Source organism: Embiotoca jacksoni, unplaced genomic scaffold (assembly GCF_022577435.1).
Source record: "Embiotoca jacksoni isolate LCO1_2020_lvr unplaced genomic scaffold, fEmbJac1.0.p SCAF_46, whole genome shotgun sequence".
NCBI classification, from domain to species: domain Eukaryota; kingdom Metazoa; phylum Chordata; class Actinopteri; family Embiotocidae; genus Embiotoca; species Embiotoca jacksoni.
In genome coordinates, this window is record NW_027185399.1 from 1,806,562 (window position 1) to 1,833,046 (window position 26,485).

Genomic DNA, 26,485 nt, shown 5'->3' on the forward strand with positions numbered 1-26,485 from the left:
GTAATATATGTGCTAACACATGAAACAGGATTACAGTGCGAAGACAATCAATTCTATACTGTCAACGTTAGCAATGCTGAAGTTGCTAATTACAATGAAAATAATTAATTAAGGCTGCCAAATTTAAATATGTCGGTTATTTGCACATCTCAATTAAAAGAAAAATGTTCTTGGAAAAAACTCTTTGCTTTGTTGTGTAAAAAGTAAAACCGTGGTATTTAGTTTGAGATATCAGCTGATGTGTTGATTATTACAAAACCAAAACATCAATAAACTGTTTTAAGAGAAGTCTGTCACTGGTTGGTTAATTACTGATGGTCTTTAAAAAAAAGGGTTCTCATGTGAAGACAAAATAAAAAAGTAACTTTTCACTTTTTAAAACGAGTGCACTTGACAGGTATAATCATTTTGTCCACGGTTATGAATAAGGATTGTGAAAAAGAGAGGATCTAAGGTTGAACCCTGAGGAACACCAGAAGCTGCCACTAAACATCTTAAACGAACCAGCTCAGTTTTACTTATAACTAATGATAAACCTGCTAAAGTCATCTCTGCTGGAAAATATTTTAAAAAATCTGGGGTATGTATGAAAGTCTGATGAAAACAAAATGGGGATGAAATAAAAACACGGATGCAAAATTAGTCCAATTGAAAAAAGAAAACACATTTTAAGGCAGAATTATGAGATTTATTATGTTTATGTGCTCAATCGAATATAATCATCGAGTGCGTCATAATTCTTTTTAGTTTTGTTATTTTGAACGAGCTTGACCTTCAACAATTCCCTGTTTAATTTTTATTTGACTATTTAATCCGTTTCGTTTTCGCTTCCGCACGAAGCCAACTGCCAGCGGAGGTTCCGAACACCTCCAGCAGGTGGCGCAGAAGTAACGCGTCGCGAAGGAGCTGCAGCTAAAACTCGGTGAAGAAGGTCCGAGCTCGCAAGGAAGCATGGCGCGAGCTGTGTGTTGGTTCGACCCCCTGCGTTGCTGCGGGACGGGGAGGTAACAGCGGCCGGTGGCATCGCGAGCTCCGGAAAACGGGGACGGAGTAACGGTTGGGAAGACACGCGTCGGTTTGGTCCCGAAGTCTGACGATGGACGACGGCTCGGCCCGCCGGGAGACGGGTCGTCCGAGGAGGCTGTCCGCCGCCGCCGCCGCCGCGGAGCTCCGAGCTAGCCTTAGCCTGCAAGATGGCGAGCCGGCGGAGGTCCATCCCGCCCGGGAGGTTCTGCCCGGTGCGGACCGACCCGGAGCGGACCGGCCCGGAGCGGACCGACCCGGAGCCGCCGGCGGCAGGACGGAGAGGAGGAACTCCATCCAGCCGGGGATCCACCAGAGGTACATGCCGATGGAGCCCCTCAAGATAACCATCCCGAGGAAAACCAAGGAGAACAGAGGTGGGCTGCTCTCCTTCCGCGATTCACTGAAGTTACAGTCGAGGAACAAACAGATGTTTTCTTTTTATTCACATTTATGTTTTAAACGCAGTTTTTTAACGTTTTAATCGTTGCCCTGAAGTTAAGTTTTGGGAGCAGTGGCTGAGTTCCATTATCGGACAGCTAAACGCCCATTCCCGGACAAGTCCATTTCTTAGCTCCTTGGCTTTGCTTCGTTACGGACACACAACGACACACAAACTCACACAAACTCACACATACACGCAGCGCGTGTTTAAGTCTGCTGTCACGTTTAAATTCACGTCCACCGTGATTAGTTTCGGTTGTAGTGAACGGCGGACCGGCGACAACGTCTGTTGGGGTAACGGCAAGCTAAGGATGCTAACGGCTAGCAGCTTAGCCACTTCAACGTGAATTACGTGTTTTTGATCAAATATGACGTTTAGTTTCACTTCTGGTCGACTGTGGTTTGTTTGCGAGTTAAAGTAAATCCTCCGGGATTCACTTGCAAGTGTAAAGCTGGAGTTTTAGTTTTATATGAGCTAACTAGTGTTAGCTAAAGGGAAGTAACCGCCTCCTTGTTTACATTCGAGTCGGTCGGAGCTCACATGTGTTTAGTTTCTCCTGCTTCTGATTACTGACATCAAAACGACTCGAGATTTAAAACTTAACAAATTAAGGACAATTTTGTTGCTGCTATTCCTTAAAAGAAAGAAAAAAAAAAAAAAAAAAAAAGTGCAGTAAAGGGTCAAAGTTTAATAACATCCAGGTTAAAGATTAAGCTCAGCTGTAAATTGGTCTTGTTGCTATGGTGATTGATTGTTGGTTTGTTGTGTCTCTCTTTGTCCTATAAATTAATTTAACCTCGCTGTCTGGCCACTTTAACCCAGTTTAACACCAGTTTAACCCAGTTTAACACCAGTTTAACCCCCAGATTAACCCACTTTAACCCCAATTTAACCCAGTTTAAGACCAGTTTAACCCACTTTAACCCCAGTTTAACACCAGATTAACCCAGTTTAACCACAGTTTAACACCAGTTCAACCCAGTTCAACACCAGATTAACCCAGTTTAACACTAGTTTAACCCACTTTAACCCCAGTTTAACACCAGTTTAACCCACTTTAACACCAGTTTAACCCACTTTAACACCAGTTTAACCCCGCTCCTTAGGCCAAGGCAGCCTTCAGAGTAACTTCCATCAAATATCCAGAGACTGTTACGATTTCTTTGATTTCTGTCTGTTATCATTCACTTCTGTCTTCTAATTGGGTTTCATGTATCTTAATTGTCTTTTCAATAGTGTCTCATATGAGCGCCATAGTTTCCTTTTCACTCTGTTCACTTTGCCCCGTACTAACTTCAACAGGTTGTTGTTTCATTGTCATTTTAACGTCTGACTTTAACATATTGCTGAGTGACAACAGTTTAAAATGAACCATTTGGGTTCAAACTGGCACATTTACAGCTGTGAGCATTTGACAAACAAAAATGTAAACAAACAAATCCCACTGTGTTTTTACCCCAGTGTTGTCCCACTAGTTGTGAAAACACCATACCTGTGTCACACACACATATATCCTGGTTTAATCTCTTGTTAAATGTCTTGTCAGGTGTTAGGTGCTCCAGCTGAGCCCTCGTCAGGCTCGGGGAGGCAGCTGCTGCCGGTTCTTCGCCCCTCCTGGGAATTTGGCTTTAAAAAAAAACAACAAAAAAAAACCACCCAGGAGGCTGAGATCTGTGTAAAGGATGAGCAGTGTTGGCTCCAGTTATTTCATGTGTAGCTCCCACAGTAAACAACTACACATGTTCAATATTGTACATCAGCATTAAAGTCGGATGTGTTTTATTGGACTGGTGCAGCCAGAATTACTCAATTAGAAGCCAGAAGGCTTCTGTGTGCACCAATAACCTGCATATGAGGCGTTCGGGGAACATCTGTTAATTGTAGCTCCAGAGAATATCCTGCGTAACACCACAACCCCCCACCCTCCTCCCAAACTGCACGAGTCTCTGCACATCGATTACCTGCCGCGCCACCGATCACAAGTAAACTGTCAATTTGTGGGAAAAGACTGCGTCATATTTATGATTTATGGACTCCGCCGGTGACGCGTCTTTCCCCGTCCGTCCTCCAGCTCTGTTCCAGTTCGTCTCCACTGAGTCCAGGGAGCACGAGGACATGATGACCGTCCTGACCTCCAGCTACATCGACACCAACTCTACGGGCTGCTTCACCTACTGCAACCCTCGGCTGCTCCACAGCGAGCCGCTGGAGAAGGAGGTGAGCTGACAAACGGCCGGACAGTCACCTTTTTTAAAAATACGAATGAATGTTGGATGGATTGTTTTGTGTTTTCAGTTTGTGGAGAAGAGGCGGGAGATGAAGTCAGAGGGCAGGACGGATAAGGAGCTGGAGGAGAGCTACTGTTTCTTAATGACCGACTCTGGGAAGGTGAGATGAACACGAAGATGTGATCAGTTAATTTGTACCAGCTGAAGTTGTCAGGTGAAATTTTTATTTCCTGGGTTTGTAAAAAAAAAAAGACAAGCAAACGTCACAGATTTTTTTTAAAAGATCGACGGTGTTTTTGGACCAGAATCATCAGCTGATTTCTGTCACTGAGTCATTTATGATCTGACTTCTCATCTGTGAAACGACTCGTGTGTTGCAGCTGCAGCAGCTCTGTGAGAAAGGACTGTTTGTGGGTCAGAGCTGGATCACGGTGCTGGGAAACCCCACGAAAGGTAGGAGTGAACACACACACACACACACACACACACACACACACACACACACACACACACACACACACAGAAACACTCACTCACTCACTCACTCACTCATGCTACAGTCTAGTGTGTAGTTTCCAGTGGAGACTTTTATAACAGAATTTTTTTCTGTGTGTGTGTGTGTGTGTGTGTGTGTGTGTGTGTGTTCAGGTGTGTATCTGTCGAGGTACTCCGACCTTCTGCACATCAACCCCCTCATGCCTGGAACCAGGGGGGAGATCGTCATCTTCAAAGTGATGAAGGTAAGTCACCATCTCCCTTCTATCTATCTATCTATCTATCTATCTATCTATCTATCTATCTATCTATCTATCTATCTATCTATATTTTTCCCTCCAAAATTGTTCATTTGTATGCTTTTATTTATATATTTTTGGTCTTTCAGGGAAAAGTGAAGAGCATCTACGAAAACATGAAAAACCTTCAGGATCCGACGCCGCGCTTCGACAGCCACATCTCCAAGAACGCCAGCAAGGTCACGTCGCTCTCGTCCTACCGCGCCTTCGAACTCTCACAGGTACATAAATAAAACGTGTTATTAAATACACAGAAACGCAGCGCTTATTCTCAGACGTTAATTCACACAGATGATTACGAAGCAGCTTTCCGTCACATTTTGAAAGTAAATTATTATGTTGAAAGTTTGAGCCGTTTTTTTTTTTTTAGATCTTTCTGCTGCTTGTGTTTCCTCTTTGATTCAAGACTGAACTTGTTTTAACTGACATACTGAAATCAAAGACAAGTTTTCTTTCCAGGAAGTGAAGTGCGACTCTGAACACTTCTGTCCTCTTGTTTTTTTCTTTGTGTTTTTTTTTTTTTTTTTTTTTTGCAGCAATACTTCTACGAGTATTCGTTCGACGAGCTGCGTCCGCGGCCTCGCCAGGTTTGTCCGTACGCCGTCGTCTCCTTCCAGGTTAAAGGAAAAGACGCTCCGCTGCCCAGCAAACCTCTGGCACCCGTCAGGTACGCAGTTTAAAAACATTAAACTCTATATTGCTGAATAATCTGATTGAGGAGGTCGCCGAACAGTTTGTGGAGCTGTTGGAGGACATGAAGGTGCTTTGTTTAATTTATTTATTGCTGATCAGTCGTGTTAGTTTGTTTGTTGTGTTTTCATCAAACATTCCTGCGGTTGAGGAAGTGATTCGCTTTGACTCCACCGAAGATTTTTTTTTTTTTTTTTTTTTTTTTTGGAGGGGAATTAAATTAGTTTGATTAGTTTTTGAAAGGCTCGGTACGTTTTGTAAGTATATTATTGTTTAACGCTACAGGAACAAACAGATGGATTCATAGAGACAAATAAATGAATTAATAAGTCCGGAGGGGAAAAAACAACAGAAGAAAACCAAAGAGAAAACTTGTCTTGCATATAGATGACATCATACTACAGGATCACATGTTCAGGTTTTATTTTTTCCTTAGGTGCAGATAGATCCCTTCTTCTGTGTCCCCCCCACCCCTCCCCATTGTAATCATCTTTTTTTAAAATTTATTAATTTATTATTTTAAAGTTATTTTACTCTAAAATCTAAATAAAAAAAATAAAATCCGAGGATAATATCGGTGTCAGTGTAACTGGTGAAGGTGAAATAAATCAGCCACCTGGAGGGTAAAAAGAAATCAGAAATCTGGATTATTATTATGATTTTGACTTGATTGAATAATATGAATTATTCAGGATTCAGTCTAAATACCTGCGTGAGCTTCAAGCTTGATGTCTGAACTGTTGTTTGTGTTTTGTCGTCTCCAGGTTGAACAGTCAGTCAGCGGAGGCGAGTAAAGGTGAGGAACCCCCCCCTTCCTCCGTTTCATCACACAGCTTTGATATTTAATATAGATGATTAAGACCCAGTAGGATGTTCTCTCTGCCGTGTTTCATCTCTCTGGTGGTGTCTTCGCTCCCACAGAGCGCGCTCAGTTCACCGTGTGGAGCGGTGAGTTGGTGAAAGCCGAGCGGGTTCTGTTCCAGGTGTCCCTCCGCTCCTCCTCGCCTCCCTTCCTGCCCCACAGACTGTGAGTACTCGACTCCTCACACTGTTTTCAGCCCAGTGGTTCCCCAAAGCTGTGGTCCGTGTACCCACCGGTGGTACGCCAGGCTTTCACCCGGTGGTACTCCAGTGTATCGTTGAAAGGCCGAAACCATTGTAGTCCCAAAAAACAAAATCATCATTTCATTTTTTTATTAGATTACAGACAACTGTTATTACACGTACATCAAATTATAATGATATAAAAAGTAGTTGTAAATTATTTCAATATTTTAGAAATAAGACGCGCAGGGGGAAGTGACATCACGTCCGACATGACGCGAACTTGACACAGTCTAAAGTCGTCGGTGTCTGCAGGAGGAGGTGGTTTTTGGGTCAATTTGGTTCGCTTCATGGTCTGAAGGGTTTGGGAACATCTGGTTTGAGCCAATTAGAAACTCTGAAAATATGACGAGTCACATGAAGTGAGATGACCGCATCAAAATCAAATTCATCCACGTCATACAAACTATGACACACACCACCTTCATCAGGTCAAATTCTGCCTCATTTAACCCTCTTAATTACATCATCCGTCTCCTCGGTGGGACGCTGTGATTGGTTAACAGCTGCAGGAAGTCAGCTGTTATATCCAGCTGCCGTAGATTATTAGTCACATCAACACAGAGGCTTATTTCATTAGTTAAACGAGCGCATCCTCGGCTTTTAAAAGGACTCGCCTCTGCTTTGTTTACATCGCTCACGTGTCTCCTTCAGACCGGACAAGTTGGATGTCGGTAATTTGATGCGGCTGGAGGCGGCGACCGAGCTCTTCCCCTCCGGCCTGTTCGCCTACAACCTCTACAGCAGCAGCCAAGAAGGTACGTTTCACATCACGAGTACATTTACACTATTTAATGTTGACATCGTCAGTTTAAAGGTATAAATTCTAGTAGTTGAATGACAGTTTGTATGTTTCTGTGCGTAGTTGTGAAGGACGGCCACTGCTGCAGTCTTCTGGAGGTGATTGACAGGAGTCGGTCGACCACCAGCTTGTCCAGACTGCTGCAGGAGCTGGAGGAGAAGAGAGTGGTGGGTTCTGCTTTCTCTAAACATCGTAGAGCATTTTATTTCTGCTGGGTGGAATCAGAGATTTTTGTCTTTCCAAAGCGACTTCAGTGTTGTGGAAGTGATATGATTGCAGATAATTTAGAGGAACAAACTAACCACAGGCAAACGATCACATTCATGCTGACATATAAAAAAATTTGAAGCTTATTTGTTTTTGGGTAATTATACAAACAAAAAAAAACAAAAAAAATCATGATACCATTTTCTTTTCACTTTTATTATGAAAAATGCACACGTGTTTCATTGGGCTGTGAAAGATTGACGGAGGCTCGTGTGTCCTCTCCAGGTTCTGGTCTCTCCACTTACAGACCGAGGCTTCCTCTTCCTGCTGTCCAGCGTTCAGATGGCCACGCCCACCGGTACGACACCGGACCTAATGCCACACTCACATTATGAACGGGATGATATTTACAATATTTGATATTACACAAGGATTTGAGCTTCAGACAGCTTCGTGGTGGGAGGACCAAGGAAACGGCGTTAAGATGTCTGCGTGATGCGTAACAGGATGCGTCTGTTTTCAGAGAGAGGAGAGAGCTGGAAGAGAACTCTTCAGGCCTTGTTTGTCTTCCCAGAGTCCAGAGATGTGGCCAAATCCAGTGAGTAACAGAGGGAGTGGGGGTGGGGGGGGGGGGGGGGGCTAATTTACACATCGGCCATATATTTTTATAATAACGTTATTTTGTTGTCTGCGCTACAAAAGGAACTTTAATAGAGTTTAAGATGAAAAAATAAATAAATAAAAAGATATTAGGGCCTCAGGAAGCGGTATGTTTGTGGGGGCGTGTTTGTTTGATTGACAAGTCTGTGGTGTCAGGTTTTGCGTTTCAGGGGCGTAGTGTCCTCCGAATGAGCAATAACTGCAGTTCACGAACCAACGAGTGACGTCACTGTTGGGTGGCGCTTAGTTTTGAATGTTTTACCAACTGAAACATGTCTCAGTGGATCGTGCTCAGACCCGTTCGACTCGACCCCGGTGAGTTTGGGCTAAAACCGCGCTGTAAATGTTGATGTTGTTTTCTGTGTGTTCGTCCCTGCGGCAGCACCCCGTGCCGCCTCACCGCCGTCGACGTCCGGCGCCGCCGTGATGCTGCGGCTGGGGCAGTTCGTCCCGGCGCTGCACCACGCGCTGGTCAAAGCCCGCACCGACCCCCCCGCCGAGCTGTCTGTAGGCGTGGAGCACCAGGCGCGGGAATACCTCATCGGCCTGAAGGACGGAAAGGTAACCGCTGCCGGCCTCCAGGTTCCCGTCGTTTCCCTTCGTGTCACTAAAGCAGGTGTTTCCGTCTCCTCCAGGCCCGGGAGTACCCGATGGACGAGTTCGACTCCAAGCTGGACGAGGGAGGAACCCTGCCTCCCAAACACCATCGGGTGAACCTGGATAGCTACCTGCACTCCTACCTGTTCTGCCCCACCCACTACCTGCTGCCGGTGCCGCGCGTCAGGCAGCTGGTGGAGGCTCACTGCGGCCCCGAGCAGCTCCCTGAGGAGAGGCCCGAGCAGCTCCCCGAGCAGCTGCCCGAGGGGAGGCCCGAGGGGAGGAGCAGGAGGGGCGGCGGGCCGAAGGAGGCGGCAGGCGACCCCAGAGACCGACAGAGCACCACGCAGAAGGTTAGAAACACGGCGCCGCGTCCGGACATTTTGAAATTGAGGCCGTGAGTTAAATACTGACGTCGACCTTTTCCCGTGTCGCTCAGATGCAGCAGCTGATCGACCTCGTCATGACCTGCAAGAGGAACGCGGAAAACGAGGTGAAGAGGGAGGTGGCGGACGGACTGAGGCCTCCGGGGAGGAAGAGGAAGCAGGAGCAGGAGGCGGCGGAGAGGGCACTGAAATTCCTGAAAACGTCACAGGAACTCGGGAGACACAAGATCACAGGTGAGGAGACCAGAAAAATAACAAATAACATGCACAAGGGAACAGCAGCAGCTGTTCGATGTCGGGGGTGGGGTGGGGAGGGGGGAGGGGCGCTGGTGAACTGATGGAAACCACCTTCTTCTGCGAGTCCTTGTGGCGTCGAGGGACTCGTGTTTTTCTTTCAGTGAACTTTTATCGGTTCCGACTCGTCTCTTCTCCGCTGTAGATAAAAAAAAAAAAACATCGATGTGGCGTCGTTACCATGGCGACATCGTGCGAAACGATTTTGATGTCAACGTAACACTCGCTGGATCCAACCAAACAGAGGAACACTCCAGTTGACCACGCCGTGGTTCGACAGTTTGCAATTAGCGAAATATTCCAGGGAATTAAAAAAAAAGTAATAAATTGGGGTCACTGTAACTAATAAGAAGGCGTCGACTTTAGTGAATGACACCATGATAACTAACTAAGTTTTGTATTTCATGAGAGAAGTGGAATGGGAGTTTAAGAAGCCGAAAGGTTTTGGGAGCCGACCTCTAGTGGCCGTCGGTGGTATTGCAGCTTTCAGGCCTTCCACATTAGCCTCATTTTTCAGACCTGGAAGCTGCGTCCACTTTTATAAACAGTCTATGACTGATAACAAAGACAGTACCAGGACTATCTATGACTTTTGCCCAAAAGTAAAGAAGTCGAGTCGAGCCGGTACCGCCTGTGAAAAAGGGGGCTTCTGTAGATATTCAGTAGTTTTCTTGAAATCAGTCCTAACACACCTTCAGAGATCTTGAACTGCTCTGATGTTGTTGCTGAGCTCTCAGTCGGTGTCTTACGTCTTCTTCTTGGCTCCTCAGTTGATGGAAGCCCGGCGGCCTCCTCTCCCGTCTCCCTCTCGTCCATGATCGGCTCCGTGGGTTTGAGGGACGTCGATTTGAGGGACGACGGATCTGAACTCACCGTCAAACTCCTCGGCCTGCTGACAGGTGACTGGATACTGATATTCATATTCCTTCTGTTCTTTCATCCTGTTTCATTTCAGGAAAAATCTTAAAATCCTTCGGTCTCAATGGCGTTAACAGCATTTTTTAAAAACTCCCGTTCTTCAGGTCTCAACCAGGCCGCCCGGGGAGGGACCAATCAGAGCCTTTCTGAGGCGCGGGAGGAGGGGCTGAGGGAGTCCTGTCCGTTCGATAGGCTGGCCACGAAGCTGGGCCTGCCCACCAGCTGTGACATCGACCTGAGGAAGCAGGAAGAGTTGGAGGTAACCTCTGACCCGAACCTCTGACCTGGTTAAATACGTTGATGCCCATATGTTCAGTTAAAGAGTTCTTGGTGGGTGTTGTCAGCATCCTGTCCATGAAACTACCTTCACACCACCACTACATGTGTGTGTGTGTGTGTGTGTGTGTGTGTGTGTGTGTGTGTGTGTAGGAGCAGATGGCGGGCAGCGTCAGTAGTTTGGAGGGCTTCAGTCCCGGCTCACACAGCGGGGAGACGAATCACCACGGACCAGCAGGTCGAGGAATAGGAGGAGGAGGAGGAGGACTAGGATGGATGTGGAGGACAGCAGCAAGTTTCGAAGAGCAGGAGGAAGAGGGGGAGATCCCGTGGGTCCTCATCCCCATCACAGGTCTGTACATCAAAACATACCGTTTATAGAAAAATGTTTGGTTTTTACATCATAATTCAGTAGTTAAACTGATTTATTTACAACAGATACAAACATTAACAGCAGTATACATCCACTTAATATACAAATACATCATGATATCACTAAAAAAAGAAAGAAAAAAAAAAAGGCCCATTGTTTGGAAATAAAACCGAATCCAGAGTTCCAGAATCTGGAATCACAGCTCTGCTCTGGAAAATGAACTGCCAAATATTGGAGACAAAAAAACACCCAAAGCTCATAGTTTTATAAGCGGTTTCTTTATGACGCAGCAATTATCAGCATTTTATATTAAATACATATTCAGAGCCGTTAAGGACTGAGACGTCTGTATTAACGCTGAACTCTCGTCTGCAGGTCTGAGTTCAGAGAGGTACGTCCACCGGGACCGGAACATCCCCCAGGACCCGCGCTACCAGCCCCTCGCCACGACAACGGGCGTCGCCACGACAACCCTCCCTCCCAGGATGAGCCCCGCTTTGTCCCCCGAGCCCAGCCCCCCCGCCTCCCCCAAGGCCAGCCCTCCGCCAACGCCCGACCCCAGTCCCCCGCCCTCGCCCTCGGAGTGCCCGTCCCCGGAGCCCAGCCCCCCGCCTTCCCCGTCTCAGTGCCCGTCCCCAGAGCCCAGCCCTCCTCCATCTCCGCGGACCAGCTCCCCTCCTCCTCCCTTTACCCGCCGCCGGTCCCCGAAGACCAACCCTCCCGTCCGTCCGTCCCTGGAGCCCAATGAGCGCAGCCCACTTAGTAGGAAGCAAAGTGGTGCTAACGAGGAGCATTTAGCCGCTGACGTCTCCGGGGAGTCTTCAGGTAACACGACATCGTCTCAGCTTCTGCTTCTAGTTTTAGACCACGATGCCACCTGCAGTTTTTACTTTACTTTTTCAGTTAGAAGTTTATTTCCTGTTGCGTTTTTTTGTACGTAGAATATCAGCAGGATGTTCGCTCCACATAGTGAGATGTTAGTTTATGGTGTCTTGGTATAACGTGTCCTAACAGCGTCTGTCTCCGGCAGGAGTGTCTAAAGAGAAGAAGAGCGAAGAGACGTCCGTTTCATCGGAGCCCGCCGAGGACGGACGCCCACCACCACCCGCAGAGGAGGAAACGGGGAGGCCGAAGGAGGAACGTATGGACGAGGACAGACCAACTCAGCCAGCTGAGAGAGTGAAGGAAGAAGGAGAGGAGTCCGACGAATTTCAAGACGACCAAGAGGAGGTGATGGAGACGACACGAGAGGAGGACGGCGAGAAGGAGAACGTGTCCGTGACGCCTCCCTCCGTCTCCTCGGCCCGTCCCAGCAGAGGCATCGACAACATCGTGGACCGATGCGTGAGGGACTTCTCCTCGGAGATCGAGCTGCTCCTGCAGGAGGAGGGCATCCACTACAACTTCCCCGAGTCTCAGCGCTCCGTCGCCGCCGGCAGCAGCAGCGCTCTGTACGCCCGCCTCCCTCCGGTCTCACAGTACGTGACTTTCTACGTGCCGTGTCCTCCGGTCCAGGACTACCTGAGCTCGCTGCAGGACACCATCGACGAGATGCTGACGGAGCTGGACGACGACCACCAGGCGGACGGCGGCCAGACTGGCTCTGACGCCGCGCTGGCCAACACCGTCAGCGCGTTTGTGGCCAGCGTCCGAGCGGGCAGAGACAACGCGGCCGAACTGACCGCCGGCGACCTCGGTCAAAGCCCCGCCCCCTCCGGAGGAGGGGAAGCACAGCAGCCGGACTCGACGAACTGCAGGAAGCCCCCCAGTCCTCACGTCACGGTGTCCGTCCTCGCGTCTGCTTCTGGTTCCATCTACAAGTCCGATGACTCTGCGTCCCCATGGAAACCACAACAGAGTCCCACCGCGGAGGTCAGCAGGACGACCGCTCGAAACATCAGGCAGACGCAGGACGACGGGATCAGTCCCGTTGACCGCGCCGCGACTCCACCGGGGTTCAGCGGGGAACCCTCCCACCCCTCCGAGCCCGTCCCCAGCCCGAGCTCCACGACAGGCCCCGCCCCCCAGGCCACGGCCCTCAGCTCCCTGATCAGCCAGCTGCAGCCGGAGGTGTTGAACAGCCTGAAGGAGATCTTCAAAGACGTGAAGAGAAACTGCCTCCACTTCCACCTGCACCGCAACGAGCCCGGAGACCAGGTCCACCAAGACGTCAAGGTAACCGCACGGATGTTTCAATGCATTCAAAAGATTTTAATACAAAAGAAAACCTTGAAAAAGTGAAGAAAAAAAATTATAAAATACATACATAAATGGGGATATTAGTGATTGTGATTTACAGTAAAATGAAGGAAGACTTTATTAAATCCTAAATGGGACTGAAGGAATCTGTTTAACCTGGTTTCTGGAAGGTGAACACATTATTTAACTAAAAACTCATTTTAGACCATCATCAGTACAATATTTATTCAGAAATTAATAGTTTGCCGTTAAAAAAAACATTAAAAAAAAAGCTTTGCATTTCCTAGAATGGCCTGTTTTTTTGTCACCATTGAACGCGAGTCACTTCAAGACGTAGTGCATTAAGTGGGCCACATGTTTTCTCCTCCGTCCGTGATGCACACCTCCACCAAGTTTCATGAAAGTCAAGGAGGTCTTTTTCCTTTTTCTTGTGTCCTCCTCGGTGCAGAAATGAGCCTCCGTTGGTGTTGAAGTTGAATGTTTTTGTGTGTATTGATGCGTTGCAGGAGCACCTGTTGAAGCAGGGTAACGTGGAGCAGAGTCCGGCCGCCTTTCTGAACCAAGACGACCCCGACAACCGGCTGCTGGTCATCGTCAAGAACAAGGACATCACAGGAAACGTGCACAAGGTGTTCAACACGATGTCTGTTTCTGCATCCTCCTGTAGGGGGCGACGTTCACGTTTGGTGCTGCTGAGCCACTGGTTGATAAATAAGACCAACTGAAGGATTGTGTTTGTGTGTGTGTGCCAGATTCCCGACCTCGTGGCCCTGAAGCGACACCCGTCCGTCATGTTCGTGGGAATCGACACGCTGAGCGACATCAGGAACAACAGCTACAACGAGTTGTTCGCTTCCGGAGGCTGCATCGTCGCGGACGAGTTCGTCCTCAACCCGGACTTCATCACTCATGGTAGGTCAGAGGTCAGAGGTCACAGTCCAACGGCAGAATCTGTCATAATTAAATCCCAAAACTCTCATCTTACTTTTCTTACATATTAAGAAACTTGTGAAATATGGGACAGATGCATCCCTGAGGTGTTGATGAGTGAGATGTCGTCCTGCAGATCAGCTGGCGGCGCTGCTGATGTCGCTGGAACAGTTCAGTTCTCCGGAGAGCGTCTGGAAGTGGAAGATTCACTGCAAGACCTACAAGAGACTGAAAGAACAAGCCAGGTACTGATTCTCGCCGTAGAACAGCCGACGCCGACCGACAGGATTGTGGCATTGTCACCAGACGTCATATTTCCTCGTTTTCAGAAGGAATTTAGTCAGAAATCCCATTAATGTCATTGTTTGAGGTGTAATTAAATAAGTTCTGAGCACAGCGACGTACGCAGAGGAGGTGGAAGTAATAACTTTAGAGAGGAAGTATTCAGAGTGTCGTCTCTTGAACATCCAGGATTTCACTGTGTGTGTGTGTGTGTGTGTGTGTGTGTGTGTGCGTGTGTGTGTGTGTGTGTGCGGTCGTCAGGTTCAGGATGGATGCAGCCAGCCTGCTGGACGTGCTGTCGGCCTATCAGAAGCGTCAGATCGTGGAGCTCCTCCCGTACCACCACTGCGACATGACGAACGATCGCTCCCCCGACCTGGACTGTCTGCTGGAGCACCAGGCCCGGTACACTCAGTACCGACACACCATCTTCCTCACCGGTACGTACGCAGCTCCAACTCCTCTTCATCAGGTCTAACTGTGTGTTCGATATGTTTACGTATACCTGACGTCGAGTAATGAGTCCTTCGCGCCTCGTTCTGAACTCAGAGCCTCGATTCGAGATGTTCTTCGCGTACTCTAGCAGCGGCATCATCGTGGCCGGTGTCGAAGAAATCCTGCACGACCTCACCAGACTGGTCGGTTGCCATGACATCAAGGACAAGCGGCCGTTCATAGATGATCTGCTGGCACCCAAAGGTGAGTAGTTGCGATGTTTCAAGCTGCAACCAGGAAGGGACCATATGTAGACAGGTTGGGGGAGGAGCCAGCGGTGGCTCTGACTGATCTGATTGGAAACCTGACGATACTACGTCCCGCCCACCGATAGCTGTAAACTGACTGCACCACAGGCCTGTCAATCAAACAGACACGCCCCCAAAGCAGGTATTTTTTAATTGTTGCGCTGGCGCTCGAGTGGAACTGTGACAGTCCTAACGAAGGATGATGATGATGTGGTCATCCTCACCAAGAGCGAAAAATTGTTTGAAGCAATTCAGTTTGCACTGGGCGTTGCCCCCCTCCCACATACACCAGAACTGGGGTTTACAGGAGATCTTTATCCAGACCTCCCTGCAATAGTACCGCCACCACCCTACATTCCACATACTTCCACGCCACTAACAGATAGAATACGTGACCCCGTGTCTCCGATGCGGCCTTAAATGCCACCAAGGTCACTTACTCCCGACCAGACCATTCAGAGACACACCCCTTAAAATGGTCCTGGAGGAGGAGGTTTTCCTCTCCCACCAGAGTTTCCCCCCCACCACCACCACTAGACAGGCTGCCACACCAAATCAGGCAAGGCAGAGTAATCTTCCTAGTGGAAGTGGTGCCTCCAGATCAGATTCAACCAGGCCCTATGGGTACCCTGACCACTTTCATGGGAGATGACCTCCTGGAAATGGAACCGCATGAATCAGAGGTTAGGAGAGCACATGGTAGAGAACATAACCGCAGAAATAGGGCTATCCTTCAGCAGAATGTGGGATCCACATTGTTCAGCGGCGAACCACACTACCAGGGTAGTGCTGGGAACCTGGCTGGGTTGTATTCACAGCACAGTCTAGCTATAATTGGCAGGGAAGAGTCAGAAGCGGTGCACCACATGTATCAGCTGCTCTAGCAGGTCATGCAGGCAGGTGAAGATGAGGGAGAACCCATAGTCACTATACGACTACGCACCCAGGGTGCCAGATATCAAGGGCACAGTAGCGATGACATGGTCCTGATTTTTGCAGCAGGATTCCCTTGGGACAGTACGTCCGAGGTTACTAATACAATCAGGGTGCTGGTAGACGGAGCCACACAAATGACCATGTTAGAAAAAGCTTTTGGAAAATCACATGACAAACACCAGAACGAAAGTTCACGTCACCCGACACCGGATAGAGGTGCGGCCACAGATCTGGACACGGATGAGGAGGATTTAGAATATCATTCCCCGAGAACTCCTTGGAGAAAGAGGCCAAGCATACCTCACACATCATATAAAATCCCAAGTGAGCCAGGGAGCAATCCCCGGTCACCTGGCACAGAGTCTGGAACACCAACACCCAGAAGGCCTACTATCAAACGGCGGGATGAATTGCCCCTACCAGGGCAGCCGCGTAGAGGATTACGCAAAAATGCAAAAGCACGGACGATGCATACATATGATCCACACAAACCACCAGTTGTACCCCCTGTCTTCCAGACAAAGAACGGTTACCCGTTCAACCCTGTAACACAGGACCGAGGCTATACGCCACGGGAGGGGGAAGATTACCTGGACATACCATGGTACGAAGCTACACCAGAGGAGAGAAGGGCTGTAGTGTACGGCCCCTCAGCTGAAGAGATAATACAGATGCCAGGAATCACTAAGCCATGGAAAGACGCATACTTATGTGCAGGCTATGATTTCTATCGGCAGGGATAGATCAGTAGAAAGGCACATAGAGGAGGAACATGCTCGGGCTTCAGAGCAGCACTCCAAACTATCATGGGTGTCCTACTCCATTGCACTCAGACCACACTCAGGGCCTGTACCCCCTGAGTTCAGCTGGAACACACACACCCCTAACAGAACCACATCTCTCCCGATATACAATATCAGTGTTCCCCCGCACACTTTGCACAACCACACATGGCCACAGGCATCAGATTCAGTAGAATGGAAATGCTCACTGACATGATCCCGGAACGGAAATCAGGTGAAGGAGACACAGAATTTGTCCATAGATGCGTAGAGAAGGGACTTGACATATTGTTATCTGACCCAACCGCCACGGCATTTCTTAAAATCAAGCGAGATGTGCTCATTTCCTCCAAAGGCACAGGACTTGTTAAATTGCAGGCCGACAGTCCCAGGGGAAGACCCAATGGACGAGGTCATCAACCAACTTACAAAATCCGTGAATGACAGGCAGACTACCTTAACACAAGCAATAAAAGTCCTATGGGACAAGGGAGCGTTGAGTTCGCCACAGAAAAAATGTCTTATGAACGGAGATGCTAGTGTACGATAGATGTAGCCTAGTCACTAAAAAAATCTGCAAAACCTCAAACAATGCCCAGTGATTTGATTTTTTTTTTAATTTGTTTTTTTTTATTTTATACACTTTATTAATCCCCGAGGGGAAATGTCTTCACTACAGCAGGGGGGCTCTCAGGGGGGAGCTGCTGCAACAGGCTGCCACTAGCGCGGCGCCAGGTAACCTGACCTGAGGTGCATGTTTTTGGATGATGGGAGGAAGCCGGAGAACCCGGAGAGAACCCACGCAAGCACAGGGAGAACATGCAAAAGTGGAGAGCTAAATCAAATCAGGAGTCAAAAAACGGGGATCGCCGGGAGAACAGGCAGCCTCCCAGGGGTCGACCCGAGCAAAGAGTACAGAGAACAGAATACCTTAATACCCATCACATACTCGTTCCCAACCTATAAAAAGTGTTCGCTGGGGTTAAGAAAAGTTGTGAAGGATGCGTGCAAGACATTTTTCAATGGATATTGCAGGACCGTTTGAGAGGACTCGCCCCGGCGGTAATAGATAATGGTCATTACTGTTAATGGGACAGGTGACACGAGAGTTGTTCTGCTTGGGAGAGCAACGGGACGTACAGTCTCAAAATGGTTGAATATGTTCTTCACAGGAAAACAACCTTTGTCCCTAAGAATGGATAATGGGACTCGCTTCAAAAATAAGGTGTTGGACGCTTTAGAAGCAATGGGATGACAGGCTGTGTTTTCTATACCCTACGTGCCACAAACTAATGGTGTAGCTGAACGAGCAGTCAGATCAGCTAAGGATTGGATAAGGGAAAATCATCCTTTTGATTGGGATCAACCGACTCCTTTGAAGAGGTTAAATGAATATCTGAGCATGCCAAAATTGCCCAGAACGCAGCCCAAAACTAACCCACCCTCTCCGATTCCATTACAGGAAGGAGACATGGTGTGGATAGATAGAGGAAGGCTGCAGCCAGGGCAACCCATTGCTACCAAGTGTGAAGGAAAAGACACCGTAAAAGCGGTAACGAGTAACGTAGTTACGCTAACCAAACTAGGAGTAGCACACCCATATCAGTTGCGACCAAGACTGTAGACAACTCCAAACATGGCCACTAGGGCTGATTCTGCAAATACTCCGCTCTCCTGTTACGAGGCAAGACTCACTATACTCATGTCATCAGGCGGAGGAGGGCTTCAGGTCGGTATTAACAGATACCAATATGATCGAGCCAGATACGGTGAGATCATCCCAGGCAACAAGAAAGTTGTCTGGAAGAAATATGACATTGGCACCTGTGCTTTGTGGAGCAGTAAAATAGCCAATAAACTCTGGGAAGGAATTCGGCACCATAGAGGTGACCTGGTGAGGCAAACCAGAGCATCTGACCTGGCACCGGGAAGAGAGGGTCCGGGGAAATGCAGGCTCGCTTTCTGTGAACGCTGCTACCATGAACATAGTATGAGGTTGAATTTATATAGAATCGACCAGCCGGTATCAACAGGTGAATGTTGTGAGGCTACCACCCGAGGGGGTTCGGCCTGTGATAGTCTGCCATGACAATGCCTTACCGGCAGACACATAGTGAAAGGGGGTACATTACTAACACCAAATGAGGTGAAATTCGTAACAACAGGTTTTAATTGGACGCTGTTTGTGACTTATGGGCCTGCAGTACGTTCTGTGACCGAGGGTCAAACCTTAGAAAAAAATGTCCAGGATGGTAACAGATACAAAGATTACATATGGGTGCCAAACCCCAACAACTCTGAGGTAAAAAATTGGACCCAGAGCAATATGGAGTTATTGGACAAAGCTGACCACCTGCATGAGCACCTCAGCTCACCTGGAGAACGGCACGTACCCAAAACATAGATTGAAGGGAGACCTAAAAAGTACAAAATATTGTAGAGAACATAATCGTTCAAATAGTGACATATGCGGAAAATGGACAGAGACCACCCTCCTAGAAGATATTCAAGAAACAATTTTGTACATGAGACAAAATCAGCCGAGACCCAATGACAGCTGCAGGAGGATTGGGATCTTCTGCAGGATGCACTCGTAACCTTTCCACCCGTCTAACAAAATGTCATGAAGGAACGACTGGTCTAGATGGAAAGATGCGTAGATTTATGGCGAATCAGGTTCTCGGGCCATCGGCCCACCAGAGCATCCATGACGACCCGAAGGAATGGGGAAGTATGACGCTCACTTTTGTCCATATGGGAGAGGAAATCAAAGAGTACGGTTGGTTTCACAATTTACTGAAAACTGGACACGTAATATCGTTTAAACTATAAAGAGAAAATTTGATCTGGAGAATAAAGAACTCAACGCAAGAGTGACATGACACAAGTCACTTCCTGGTATCAAAAAACCCAATCAAAAGACGGCATCATAACACTTTGCCTTGTATGGCAGGACATAACAGATGGGAAACGGAGGAGGGGCCTTAACATATCTTTAACGATCATAGAACCTAATCCTGATGGAATCATCGGGCAGCTGATGGCACTTGACAACCATGAAGGGCCTCTCTGGGATGTGACGTATGGAGATGACATGGGAGTGGCCTCCACCCTTTTCTACCAGGCTGCTGACTCGCCTGATTCCACAGACGGTGAAAAGCCGCTTGCTTTGCCGCTTGAATCACCTGCATCCACTAACCCTGAACAAGACTGGCTGGAATCAATTGGGGCATTGGAGGACGTCGAATTTGATTATATTGAACATGGGGACAATCCAATGGAGGAAACAACCCCACCCCCAGAGAATGACAAAGACCAGTCCACCCCTCTCACAGCGTTGGACTCGGAGGAGCCCAACTGCAACACAACAGCGGCCACGATCCCGTCTGTTTCAGATGAGCAGAGAGTCGACAACGGACCGAGGCATCTGAGCTGGAGGCCTAAAGAAACCCCGCCGGCACACGCAGATGATAAGCAGATCTTTTACAACCTCCATGAGGACCGCCTGAGCCACAACGCTCTGCGGGATCCGGCGAGATGGAAGGACATCCACTATCTGCGTTCAGGCCGGGAAACCCGCCGATGGATCCAGCAAAACAGCCCGAGACGACTCGACGACCTTCTCGAGCGGTCCGTGCCCATTCGACGTAACCGACGGAGTATTGGGGCGTGCGGAGCCGTGCCACCGGTCCGTCGGGGTAAAACAAGGGCCGTAGTGACGGTTTTCCGTCAGTACCTGGGAGGTGTCTGGTGTATCATACGGGGATACAGCGACGACGGCACGGAGACCCATTGTTTGCAGATCTTTGACCCCGGGGCCCTGAGCAACGATGTCCGAGCAGCCATCCGACGCAGACGAGCTCGGTGAACGGTTCCAGAGGAGGATGTTGTGCAGGCGCTCAAGAGTGGAACTGTGACAGTCCTAACGAAGGACGTATACTCGGCTAAACAGCATTGCATATTATTAACGAACATGTAACCAACCCGCTAAGCTAAAGCTTCTATGTAGTCATATATAAAAATGCTATTTGTTCAAAAGAATATGAATGTTTATCGTGTTCCTAGTAATATAAACATCGGCTGAAGCTAATGTAAACGTTTACCATATAGGGAGATGTTCGTCCCCCTGGTTGTGCATCGCCTTGAAGGGACTTTCTCACACTGGATGTGTCTATATATGGTAAAAGCACTTCCTGAAAAGTTAAGATAAAAAGAGCTGCACGCAGGAGAGGAGAGAACCTTGTTTTGAGACACTTACTTTTTCAGCTTGGACACCTTTTCAGTTTACTGTAACCTGGTGTCGGTGCCCTTTATGCACTCGAGGATTACTTAACCCAACCTTTGGGTAAAAAGTAGTAGGCTCTTGCACCTCATTTGTTAATTTGTACTTTTATATATTTTTAAATAAAAATACGACGCTGACCATTGTTCAGGGGTTGGACCAAATACCTTAGTTTGCCTCCTCCAAGCCCTGATCGACACACACGGGACGCCGGACTCTTCCAGGTGAGTGACAGTTGGTTTCCCTCTTTGGGGGATGAGTACGTAGGGGATGAGCATCTTGACCTCAAGGACCTCGTTACACTTCAACGTTCGGAGTGCGTTAGACGTTCGCCCCGAGGCTCAGTAAGGGTTTCTGAGCGATACAGAGTCACTCATTGTTAAACCAGGGCATATCACGGAGGCATTACTTCACCAGATCAGGCCGAATTATCTCCGTGGTCCTCCTGGAGGGTTAACGCCAGGAGCTCTGCTTCGGACCGTCTGAGTGGAAGTTCTGACCATATTGCCCGACTCCAGGTGTATTTTTTAGAGGAACACATGAAGGCCTGGGGCCACCCGACGCGACAGAATCTTCTTTTCTAATGAATGAGGGATTATTTTCAGATGGACCTCCAGAAAACTAATAAGAAGGAGTGACTTTAGCTAACAACACCGAGATAACTGATGGACACATTTTATTCACTTTGGATTTGATGAGAGAAGTTGAATGGGAGTCTATGGAGCCGGAGGCTTTTTGGAGCCGACCTCTAGTGGCACTCGCTGGTATTGCAGCTGAAGACACTTCTGGATCAGAACCATTTTACAGACCTGGAAGCTACAAACTCTTTTATATCCAGTCTGTGGTTTTATATACAGTGGTGTGAAAAAGTGTTTTCCTCCTTCCTGATTTTCAATTTTTTTTTGCATGTCTGTCACACTTAAATGTTTCAGATCATCAAACAAATTTAAATATTAGTCAAAGATAACACAAGTAAACACAAAATGCAGTTTTTAAATGAAGGTTTTTATTATTAAGGGAGAAAAACAATCCAAACCCACATGGCCCTGTGTGAAAAAGTGTTTCCCCTCCTGTTAAAACATAACTTAACTGTGGTTTATCACCTGAGTTCAGTTTCTCGAGCCACACCCAGACCTGATTACTGACACACCTGTTCTCAATCCAGAAATCACTTCAATAGGACCTGCCTGACAAAGTGAAGTAGACCAAAAGATCCTCAAAAGATAGACATCATGCCGAGATCCAAAGAAATTCATGAACAAATGAGAAAGAAAGTAATTGAGATCTATCAGTCTGGAAAAGGTTCTAAAGCCATTTCTAAAGCTTTGGGACTCCAGAGAACCACAGTGAGAACCATTATCCACAAATGGAGAAAACATGGAACAGCGGTGAACCTTCCCAGGAGCGGCCGGCCGACCAAAATTACCCCGAGAGAGCAGCGACGACTCATCTGAGAGGTCACAAAAGACCCCACGACAACATCCAAAGAACTGCAGGCCTCACTTGCCTCAGTTCAGGTCAGTGTTCATGACTCCACCAGAAGAAAGAGACTCGGCAGAAATGGCTGCATGGCAGAGTTCCAAGACCAAAACCACCGCTGAGCAAAAACAACATTAAGGCTCGTCTCATTTTTACCAGAAAACATCTTGATGATCCCCGAGACTTTTGGGAAAATACTCTGTGGACTGACGAGACCAAAGTTGAACTTTTTGGAAGGTGTGTGTCCCGTTACATCTGGTGTAAAAGTAACACCCCATTTCAGAAGAAGAACCTCATACCAACAGTAAAATATGGTGGTGGTAGTGTGATGGTCTGGGGCTGTTTTACTGCTTCAGGACCTGGAAGACTTGCTGTGATAAATGGAACCATGAATTCTACCGTCTACCAAAACATCCTGAAGGAGAACGTCCGGCCGTCTGTTCGTGACCTCAAGCTGAAGCCAACTTGGGTTCTGCAGCAGGACAATTTTTTAAACATTTAAGTGTGACAAACATGCAAAAAAATAAATCAGGAAGGGGGCAAACACTTTTTCACACCACTGTATATCCAGTCTGAGGTTTTATATCGTTTTATATCCAGTCTGTGGTTTTATATCGTTTTATACCCAGTCTGAGGTTTTATATCGTTTTATACCCAGTCTGAGGTTTTATATCGTTTTATACCCAGTCTGAGGTTTTATATCGTTTTATACCCAGTCTGTGGTTTTATATCGTTTTATACCCAGTCTGAGGTTTTATATCGTTTTATACCCAGTCTGAGGTTTTATATCGTTTTATATCCAGTCTGTGGTTTTATATCGTCTCTGTGTTCTACTCGGTTCTGTCTCCTGTCCTCAGGTCTCGGCAGACAGATCGGTCTCGCTGACTCAGCGTCGGGCTCCAAACGTTGCCCCTCCATCTTCCCGGAGCACGTCCACCCTCTTTCCTCCGGGAACCTCCTCCCTCAGTCCGGCTCCGGCCTCCCCTCCCTCCCCCACCTCTCCCCCTCCGACCAGCTCGTCCCGGACGCCTCCTGTAAGGAAGGCGTGCCGCATCGCTCGGACAAAGACTACGAGGATCTCCGGCGGGCCATCCTGCAGTTGCGGGCGGAGCGTCGGGCGCTCTCGCCGCAGCTGCAGCTGCAGCAGCAGCGATTGGAGTCGCTGGCGGAGTTGAACCTCAACCCCTTCAGGACCCTCCTCGGCACCCCCGGTCACACCATCCCTTCACTGGGTCCGGACTCGGACCAGCTCTGCACCAAGGAAGCGATGGCGGCCACTCTGGATTTCATTCACTCCGCACTGCAGCCAATGGTGGGGGAGGGGGAGAGGAGGGAGGAGCCTCCCAGGGACGGACGGAGGAGAGGAGGAGGTCCGGGGAGAGACGGTTCTCCGGGGGGAGTGGTGGGGTCACAGGGAGGAAACCACGGCTCCGGTAAAAGTGACACGTCCGCCTTCACGTCCAATCAAAACGCAGCTGCGGTTACAGCCGATGATGGGAGAGAAAAAACAACAACTGAAGAAGAAGAACAAGCAGCTGAACCCGGTGGAACCTCCTGCAGTACCGCAGGTTGTTCTCTAGAGGGCGACAGATCCAGGTTAGTCACAGAACCACTGCTGTTTCCCCGCAGTCTGTAACTTCTCTGTCAATGAACCGCTTCCTGTCTTCTTCCTGTAGAGACGCGCAGTCCGACCAGGAACAGCCAATAAGAGGAGAGGGAGCGTCGCCGGGCAGCAGCTCTGCCAGCGTCGCCACGGCAACGGATCAGGAAGGCGACCAAGACCCCGACTCGCCTCGTCTACGACGCCTACATCATCGCCACAAACATCACCACAAACGGCAGCGCCTGAACGAGGAGCAGCCGGAGCAGCGGGGCGCCGGCCTCCTCCACCACCCCCCCCACGCACACCGACTCCACACCCAGCCGTTCTCCCCGGGCCCCCCGCTGGGGCCTCTGGCCTCCCTGGGAGGGATGAGGAGCCTCCTGGGGCCCGTGCCCATCTGGACCGGGGGTTTAGGCCCCACGGGGTCTGCCGCTGCGGTTTGGGGTTTACCGCCGGCCGGCAGGGACTTCGGCGGTCCTCGACTGGTGGGAGGGTACCACAGCCCCGCCGGCCAGGGCGGCAGCAGCTACCGAGGGGGGCCGCGGGGGGGCTTCAACGGGATGTAGAGGTCCAGTTTAAAGACACCGGCCGATCAAACTCTCGTCCCACGCTCGGTCCAACGTCCCAAATACGAAACTAAATCCTGGACTAAAGAAGGAATGAAGAGAGTCCACTCTGCAGGTCCATTATTCATCTTCACAAAATCAAACGTGACGTTGATGTCGGCTCACAAACCTAAAATATAAATTTATTGAGATAGAATCAGGAAGCCGGCGTCGAAGGTTCCTGTTGGATCAGACGGACGTCCGATCAGCTGTAAGTCTCTTAAAAGATCTCAAAAGGCTCGTTGCACTTTTAAAGTGTTAAAACTGGTTCGTCTTCAAACAGCGAAACAGGATTCATTAACACAGACCGGATGGAAATGAGCGAGTCGCTCTTCAATCTGAACACCAGAAGGTCGTTTTCAGAGACTCATTTTCTAATATGTATATTTTTCATTATTCATTTAATCTTTCAAAAAGAAGTTGTAATTTCCCGACGAGACGTCTTCACGTGTCCGACAATTCTCAGTTTAGTGTCGATAGGACAACAAAAATCTGTAGAAAAGTGTCGACGTCATCAAAAAACAACCCCGACGTGCTCCTCAGAGTGTCGACTGACTCAAGAAGGTGTAAAAAGTTTTCCTCGAGCGTGAAACTTGTCGTTTGGTACGAACTGCAGGCTTTAAAACGGAAGCAGAAGGCCGCGTTTGGACGCACAAAAAACCTGACGACAACACAGTGAGGAGTCATCAGGAGGTCCGCCCCGACATGTACAGAAGTCTGTTCCTGCCCCCGAGAGACCGCCGTCGGACCGGATGAAGGACGACTCTCCCCATTTTTATTACCGAACCACTGAAATGTTCCCATTTTTATCGAACGCGGCGCCACCTGCAGTTCGTTCCCCGCCGCGCCGTTCGGACGGGTTTATTCCTGTGGTTGTTTTTCTTCAGGGAGGAAACATGAGCCGCTGAATTAAAAAAAAATACAAATAAAAAAAAACGATACGATGGAAGAACTTTTAAAAAAAAACAAGGAACTCGTAAGGACTCCGACGGAAGGACGACCCGACGTCTTCTGGAGGACGCTGGTCATAACTTGCAAAGGAAAAAAAAAAAGAAAAAAAGATGTTTTTGTTTTTGTACTGGACCTTTTGGTTTTCTGCCACTTTGGGAGCTGTTCGTGTTGCGTTGTTGTTGTATCTAGAAACAAACAACTGTTTTAACTTAAAAATCATTTTTTTATGTTCTGTTTTTTACATCAGAGGTTTTGTATTAAAATTTGCCTGCAGAAACCTGCGACGTCGGCTCCACGTTTTCCTTCTGAATGCGAATTCGTTGTGAATTTTCCAAGCTTTGAACCTGCGTACTGAGCACGCTCAGTGGGTGCAGCGGCGAGCTTCCTGTTCAGCTTCCTGTTTCTACAGTAGAAGTCGCCACCGGCGGATCTCCGACGGACTCGGGAACACATCGGTCTAAAAAAAAAAACACCTCCCGATCTTCTACATGACGTCTGCAAACGTTCACACTTTTAAGAGAAATGCCGGCGGTGGAAAATCAGGTGAGTCAATAAGTGCTTATCGTGAAAGATTTTATTTTTTATATTTGATCTTCAAATTTTTCTCATTTAAATGATTGAACGTTTGGTCAATAAAAAAAAATATTTAAAATCTCACTAAATCACCTGGAAGTATTTACATTTGAGAAGTCAATATACGACTTTTTTTGCTTAAAGAATTGACAAATATTAAAATATAATAATGAACTTATAGTTTCAGCTCACTCACTTAAAAGAGCTGCCTTCATTTAAAACTTACTTTTTATTTTTTTATTCCTCGTGTATTCTTTCAGCCTGAAGAACCTGAAATCAATCACAGCAACCGACTCTTGAGTATCAAGTTATTATTTTATATT

At 48.1% G+C, this 26,485-nt stretch overlaps 1 protein-coding gene across 4 annotated transcripts; it reads left to right on the plus strand.

Annotated features, from left to right (window-relative positions):
- The first annotated feature begins 932 nt into the window (after nt 1–932).
- Nucleotides 933–25,870, plus strand: tasora (transcription activation suppressor a). Of its 4 annotated transcripts, none has more exons than XM_069169555.1 (28): nt 933–1,400; nt 3,540–3,685; nt 3,764–3,856; nt 4,077–4,149; nt 4,345–4,436; nt 4,580–4,711; nt 5,027–5,157; nt 5,945–5,976; nt 6,102–6,207; nt 6,939–7,042; nt 7,150–7,253; nt 7,579–7,651; nt 7,817–7,891; nt 8,336–8,514; nt 8,589–8,903; nt 8,990–9,170; nt 10,001–10,129; nt 10,253–10,407; nt 10,578–10,776; nt 11,173–11,622; nt 11,828–12,972; nt 13,503–13,625; nt 13,749–13,908; nt 14,063–14,171; nt 14,470–14,648; nt 14,758–14,907; nt 23,288–24,026; nt 24,107–25,870. In XM_069169555.1, the coding sequence occupies exons 1-28, from the start codon at nt 1,097–1,099 to the stop codon at nt 24,597–24,599; spliced, it is 6,171 nt and encodes a 2,056-aa protein (XP_069025656.1). In that variant the 5' UTR covers nt 933–1,096; the 3' UTR covers nt 24,600–25,870. The 4 variants fall into 4 exon arrangements, with proteins under 4 accessions (XP_069025656.1, XP_069025657.1, XP_069025659.1 ...); XM_069169556.1 differs by having other exon boundaries at nt 10,584–10,776; XM_069169557.1 differs by having other exon boundaries at nt 1,106–1,341.
- Nucleotides 25,871–26,485: the final 615 nt, after the last annotated feature.